Consider the following 7,429-nt stretch of genomic DNA (forward strand, 5'->3'; position numbering starts at 1 on the left):
TGCCAAGATGCAGGCTGTGCTCTTGTACAGTTTACCCCTAACCTAGCACACCCCCATCGCTGGTCCCCACCTGAGCTGCACCGCCACCACCCTGCCCAGCCCTGTGCCAGCACCGCTATTGCTTATTTCTCCTCAATAAATTAATTCCAGACATTAAACACATGATTTTTTTTTGCAGTTTATTTCCTGCCTTTCTTGTTCAAACAGAAAAGAACTGACCCGAATGAGATGTAGCAACACCACAGCAGTAGTTTTGATTGGCTTGAGGTGTCATCAGCCATACCCTTGAGCACAAGACAGGTTCTTTTAGTACTGAGATTTTATATTTTAATTAACTGAATCACTGAAGTGATTCAAAAGGCACAGAGAAACACAAGGATTTAAACATACTTATGGGATGCTTGTACACCAACATCACCTGAAAACAAAATACTCAGTAAGACAAATCTTAATGCATAAAACCATGTTATGATTTGGGTTAAAAAGGACTTTAAAGCCCATCCAGTTTCAACCCCCCTGCCATGGGCAGGAGCACCTCCCACTGGATCAGGTTGCTCAAAGCCTCATCCAACCTGGCCCTGAACACCTCCAGGGATGGGGCAGCCACCTCTTCTCTGGGAAACTGGGCCAGGGCCTCCTCACCCTCAGACGGAAACATTTCTTCCTAAGATCTCATCTCAATCTCCCCTCTAGCAGCTAAAAACCATTTGGTCTTGTCCTGTCCCTGCACTCCCTGATCAAGAGCCCCTCCCCAGCTTTCCTGTAGCCCCCTGGAAAGCTGCTATAAGGTGTCCACAGAAATAAAAGCCTCCAGCCGTAGGGCTTGAGCTTCACACAGCTTTTACCTGAAATACAATGACTATTCTCTAAGTGAAGTCAAGCACTGACAGCATTTGTAAAAGCAAATCCACTGCAACTGTAAAATACAACAGCAAACTAACTCAGTGATTGTTATCAAATACCCATCTGAAAACGCAGTGCACTAGGAAATACTTTCCTGAATAACAAACCCAAGAAAAAACAAACAAGAGTCTTAACAAAGCAGTGCTCAATTACTTAATTCATAATAGCATGTTAATCAAGACTCTAGTTTGCAAAGCAGAAAACCTTCAAAGAAGGAATCATAGAATCATTAAAGTTGTAAAAGACATCTACGCTCATCCTATCCAACTGCCACCCTAACCCCACCGTGCCGACTAAACCATGTCTCAAAGTGCCATGGCCACAGGGTTTCTGACCCCCTCAAAGGATGGGGACTCCACCACTGCCCTGGGCAGCCACTGCCAGGGCTTCATCACTCTTTTGGTAAATAAATTGTTCCTAATATCCAATCTCAACCTCCTCTGGTGCAATTTGAGGCCATTTCCTCTCATTCGATCACCTGTTAGCTGAGAGAAAACACCAACACCCACCTTGCTACAACCCCACTATTGCTACCCAGCAGAGCCTGTGACTGTGGACGCAAAGCTGCTTGCGTGTTGATGTGGAAGCTGTTTTACAGAAGCTTGGCTTCCACACAGTGTGCGGGACTGGGGTCTCATCTGAAGCAAGATGCAGAAAAGTAACCTAGATGCAAACAAAAACCTACGTATAATGCTTCCCCTCACTACTAAAAATTAGTACTAGAAGCTCAGTTTATAGATGGTGACTGCATGAGAGTGAAGTGGGACCCTCAATACTACCCCCTTGGAATGCTGGCACTATGAATAACCAACTATTCGCTGTAGAAATCCCTTCGATGTGCATGCAAGAAACCTCCTATGCTTTTATAAGCTGTATAAATTACTAGCAGTTAAACATACTGCTTTTATTAACCCAATAAACCCTCGCCTTAAGAAATTAATAATTCAAACACCAAAGAGAGCCACCACCACCACAAGTAAACACTGAGAACATTTCAAAGCTTAAATTTCAACAGTTGTAACCATCTGACGAGTTTGCAGTTTTAAGCCCTTTGGTACAGAGGGAACTTTACTCGTGATCCTGAAGAAAACAAATACTTGCTTCAGGTCCAAAGCCCCAGAACTTCATACAAATACTGCTTAGAACAAAGTGCATGTTAGATAGCGTCCAAGAAAGCCACCTCCTGCCTCAAAGCCTATTAAAAAAGCAAAGCTGTGGAAGTCTTTCAACTGGATGACTCTTAAGAAAAACAGTTACATAGATTCTTAAATTTAACATTAAGTAGGTAAGAAAAATACTAGGCTTCATATCACTGTTCCCATAAATTCTAGAAGCACGAGAATGCAGGTATCAATTGTTTAGAACTCACCAAAACATCTGGACTGTGACAAACAACACACTCAAAAAAAAAATCCAACTCCAGGACATTTTTTTTCAGGGAGAAGGTGACATTGATCTTTTAGGCTAGACTTACATGGGTTTAGGTGTCACTCACAAAACAACAAGATGGTTAATAACTGCAAAGCAATTCTTATAGAGGGAGGTAGGCCCCCAATTGCCAAGCTACACACCAGGAGCACAGGTCCCTCTTCTCTCTGATGAACAGCAAGGAAAAATACACAAACATTGCTCACACCTCAGTGAGCCTCCTAACAACCAGGGAACAGCCATCCTCTCCACTCTATAACATTTTTAAATCTATGCAGAATAAAACAGCTTTGATAACAAAGTTATTCTCACAGAGTCATGCAGCTCAGTGCTAGGATATTCCCAGTAAAGCAGAAGCTTCAAACAGATGTACTGCTCTAAATCTACTATCTCCCATTATTTTTTTCCCCTTTACTTTCACCCCTTCTTCCCGAAACATATTTTCTGCAGAATTCAGTCTCCACCTGGAAACAGCTTGAAGACCACTATGCACACACAAACTGGGGCTGAACATACATAGAATATACGGCAGGAGGGGGAGGTGCATTGTTCATCCTTGGAGACTGAAAGCTGCATTGAATGAGGCTCTGTGCAACCCTATCTAATTTGACCTGCTCCGAGCAGCGAGTTGGACTAGAGACCTCCAGAGGTCCCTCCAACCTGAATTATTGTATAGTCCCAGGGGTAAAGAGCACTACACAGTCAGAAGTTGTCTGGGACACAGCCAAGGAAATGACCTACAACAGGAAAGAGACATAAGCAAGAAGAAAACCCACAGGGTACCACATTTCAGCTTTTTTCCATCTCAGTTCCTCCAAACTATCCCTCAATCTCTGCCCAAGGATGGGTCCTCCCCAGTTTTGAGAACTGTTGTCTGAACTGTAAGAAAATGCAGATTTTGGTCAAAATGTCCTCAATTGCCCTAACCCACCAAGAGTCAAGGATGTGAGGATGCCAACTCTGTCTCCTTTGTTTCGATTGTGGGACTTCAGAGCTCTTCTGAACCCAATGAGTCATAGAATGATTTGGGTCAGAAGGAACCTTAAAGATCTTCCAGTTCCAATCCCCCTGCCATGGGCAAGGACACCTCCCACTGGATCAGGTTGCTCAAAGGCCCAGCCAGCCTGGCCTCGAACACCTCCAGGGATGGGGCAGCCACCACTTCTTGGAGCAACCTGTGCCAGTGACTCACTCAGAAAAACATTTCTTCTTAAGATCGAAACTAAATATCCCCTCTTTCAGCTTAAGACCATTCCCCCTTGCCCTCTCCTTGCACTACCTCCCCAGCTTTCCTGTGGCCCCTTTCAGTACTGGGAGGCTGCTCTAAGGTCTCCCCAGAGCCTTTGCTTCTCCAGGCTGAACAAGCCCAACTCTCTCAGCCTGTCCTTGGATCACCTTAGCCCTCAGATCACCTCAGTGGCCTCCTCTGGATTCACTTTAACAGATCCATGCCATTCCTGAGCTGGAGGAACAATGACATTCTCTTTAATTTTAAAGGATACAGAAATACTGTATTCAATCCGTTTTCTCCTTATTTACTGAAAGGAATTAAACAGTTATTTTGTCTCAAATCACATGGTAGATAAAGGGCTTCACCTATTCAGCTGACTTCACTTGGTTCCCTTTCCCCAGAAGGAATTATTGCTATGCTCCTGTGAGAACGTGGGGAAAAAAAACCACCGTACATGCTTCTTGGATTTTTGCCCTTCTTTACTTCCAATTTCTTGGCTCGAGTTGCCTTCCTTCTTACTTGCTTCCTCTTAATCTGAAGCAAGTTTTTCTAATTAAGACAGGTATAAACATTTAAACAGATGCCCGAACCACAGTCTGATTAACATAACCCTCAGGCAGGTTTCGCTGACAGGAAAAAAAAACCCAACCCAACGATAAAAAGTCTTCTCTTGTCAATTCAAGCTTCCTCTTCCATGTTTTATTGCCCGTTTCTTTTCTCTTCTTCTCTGTTACCCAATTAAGTCTGTCCCACTCAGAAGGAGAGGTTACAGAGCTGAGGGCTGAATCACCGCTGGAAAAAAGACACCGAAAGGGAGGCGATTTCCCCCTGAACCCTGAGAGAAGGAAGAAGGAAAAGCTGCCCCAGCAGGGCAGAGGGCACAGAGCTGTCATGCAGGTGTAAGGGGTGTGGAGAGGGGTGTGCCTGGAGGGAGGGGGCACAAAAAGCCATGGAAACAAGATGAGTTTAAGAAAAAAGAGGTGAGAAGGGGGGAGAGGAGAGGAAGAAGAAGAAGGGAAGGGGGGAGAGGAGAGGAAGAAGAAGAAGGGAAGGGGGGAAAGGAGAGGAAGAAGAAGAAGGGAAGGGGGGAGAGGAGAGGAAGAAGAAGGGAAGGGGGAAGAGGAGAGGAAGAAGAAGGGAAGCGGGAGAGGAGAGGAAGAAGAAGGGAAGCGGGGAGAGGTAAGGAAGAAGAAGGGAAGGGGGGAGAGGAGAGGAAGAAGAAGGGAAGGGGGAGAGGAGAAGAAGAAGAAGAAGGGAAGGGGGAGAGGAGAGAAAGAAGATGGGAAGGGGGAGAGGAGAGAAAGAAGATGGGAAGGGGGAGAGGAGAGGAAGAAGAAGGGAAGGGGGAGAGGAGAGGAAGAAGGGAAGGGGGGAGAGGAAGAAGAAGAAGGGAAGAGGGGAGAGGAGAGGAAGAAGAAGGGAGGGGGGAGAGGAGGGGAAGAAGAAGGGAAGGGGGGAGAGGAGGGGAAGAAGAAGGGAAGGGGGGAGAGGAGGGGAAGAAGAAGGGAAGGGGGGAGAGGAGAGGAAGAAGAAGGGAAGGGGGAAGAGGAGAGGAAGAAGAAGGGAAGGGGGAGAGGAGAGGAAGAAGAAGGGAGGGGGAGAGGAAGAAGAAGAAGGGAAGGGGGAGAGGAAGAAGAAGAAGGGAAGAGGGGAGAAGAAGCAGGGAAGGGGGGAGAAGAAGCAGGGAAGGGGGGAGAAGAAGCAGGGAAGGGGGGAGAAGAAGCAGGGAAGGGGGGAGAGGAAGACACGGCCGCTCCGTGGGAGCGGCTGAACCGACCTAAAGACAGACAGACAGACAGACAGACACCTGTAAACACCCCCCCAGGGCACGGGGACCCCCGTCCCCCCCCAGCCCACCCCCGCCGCGGGACCCCCGCCCCGGGACTCCCTCGTCCCCGTCCCGCGGCGAGGGGCGAGGTCTCACCTCGGCGGTTCATGGGGCGGACCCGCACCGCCACCTTCACTTTGGAGTCGCCCATCGCGCCGCTCGCGGCTCCCGGCGCGGCTTCCGCCTGGCGGCCGGCGGGGCAGGGCGGGGCGGGGCGGGGCGCGGGGAGGGAGGGAGGGGCCTCGCGGCATCAGTGCAACCCCCCGGACTACAAGTCCCAGAACGCACCGCGGCGCGGTGCACGCCGGGAGGCGTGGTCCCGGCCCCTCTGTGGCATGCTGGGATATGTAGTCATAGAGTCAAGGAATGGCTTGGGTGGGAAGGGACCTCAAAGACACCCAGTTCCAACCCCCGGCAGGGTCGCCATCCACTGGATCAGGTTGCTCAAAGCGTCATTCAACCCCACCTTCAACACCTCCAGGGATGGGGCAGCCACCACTTCCCTGGGCCAGGGCCTCCCCGCCCTCACAGCAAAACATTCCTTCCTAAAATCTCATCTCATTCTCCCTTCTTTCAGTTTAAAACCATTTTCATTTGTCCTGTTGATACAGGCCCTTCCACAAAGTTTTTCCCCATCTTTCTTATCGACCCACTTTAAGTATCTAAAGGCCACAATAAGGTCTCCATAGAGAATCATAGAATCATAGAATCACCAGGTTGGAAGAGACCCACCGGATCATCGAGTCCAACCGTTCCCATCAATCACTAAACCATGTCCCTCAGCGCCTCGTCCACCCATCCCTTAAACACCTCCAGGGAAGGTGACTCAACCCCCTCCCTGGGTAGCCTGTTCCAGTGCCCAATGACCCTTTCCACGAAATATTTTTTCCTGATGTCCAGCCTGAACCTCCCCGGGTGGAGCTTGAGGCCATTCCCTCTTGTCCTGTCCCCTGTCACTTGGGAGAAGAGCCCAGCTCCCTCCTCTCCACAACCTCCTTTCAGGTAGTTATAGAGAGCAATGAGGTCTCCCCTCAGCCTCCTCTTCTCCAGGCTAAACAATCTCAGCGCAAAGATTTCTCTAAGCTGAACCACCCCAACTCTCTCAGCCTGTCCTCATATAGCAGGTGGTCCAGTCCTCAGATCATCTTTCCAGCCCTCCTCTGAACTCGTTCCAGCAGATCCACGTTCTTCCTGGATGTGGAAGGAGCCTGAGGCCTCCAGAACTGGACACAGGGCTCCAGGTAGGATCAACCAGAGCAGTGCAGAGGGGCAGAATCCCCTCCCTTACCCTGCTGGTCCCACTCTTTGGATGGAGCCTAGCACATGGTTTCGCTTTCTGGGCTGCAAGTGAACGTTGCTGGTTCATGTCCAGCTTCTCATCCAACTGGAATCCAGGTTCTTCTCAGCAGGGCTGCTCCCAATCTCTTTATCCCCCAGCTTGTACCAACACTGAGGGTTGCCCCAACCCCGGTGCATGATCTCGCATGCCGAGATATGTAGTCTCCTAGGATCGAGGTGTTTTTCACAAAGGGATGTCATGCTGAGCAGACAGCAGCATCACCACTAAGACTAAAATCCTCACATCACCACAAGAGTTACTCTGGGAGTAAAAACCAACACAGTCTGCGGCATCTGTGTGTTAGAAATCACTTTAAAGATCACATCACGATAAATATCACTGTCCTGCACACCATTCTGGTCTCTGAATTGGAGAGATATGGATTTGGCAGATGAATCACTTGGTGGATAAGGAGTTGGCTGGATGATCGCACTCAAGGAGTTGTGGTTGGTGGCTCAAAGTCTAAGTGGAGACCAGTAACGAGTGGTGTTCCTCAGAGGCTGGTATTAGGACAGGTGTAGTTTAACATCTTTGTCGCAAACATGGATAGTGGGATTAAGGGCACCCTCAGCAAGTTTACCAACAACAACAAGCTGCGTGGCAGAGTTGACACACTGGAGGCAATGGGTGTTTCCAGTCCAGAAAGCCAGCTGTGTCCTGGGCTGTATCCGAAGACATGTGACCAGCAGGATGAGGAAGG

At 49.0% G+C, this 7,429-nt stretch overlaps 1 protein-coding gene across 3 annotated transcripts in view; it reads right to left on the minus strand.

Annotated features, from left to right (window-relative positions):
- KIF13B (kinesin family member 13B) overlaps window positions 1-5,598 on the minus strand; it is a 144,734-nt gene extending 139,136 nt beyond the window's left edge. For all 3 annotated transcript variants that reach the window (XM_069850602.1, XM_069850601.1, XM_069850600.1), the window contains exon 1: window positions 5,487-5,598. In XM_069850602.1, coding sequence (XP_069706703.1) covers window positions 5,487-5,541 — 55 coding nt within the window. In that variant the 5' untranslated portion in view covers window positions 5,542-5,598. The remainder of the gene's footprint in view (window positions 1-5,486) is intronic.
- Between the last annotated feature and the right edge of the window lie 1,831 nt (window positions 5,599-7,429).

This window comes from Phaenicophaeus curvirostris, chromosome 2 (genome assembly GCF_032191515.1).
Source record: "Phaenicophaeus curvirostris isolate KB17595 chromosome 2, BPBGC_Pcur_1.0, whole genome shotgun sequence".
NCBI lineage: Eukaryota > Metazoa > Chordata > Aves > Cuculiformes > Cuculidae > Phaenicophaeus > Phaenicophaeus curvirostris.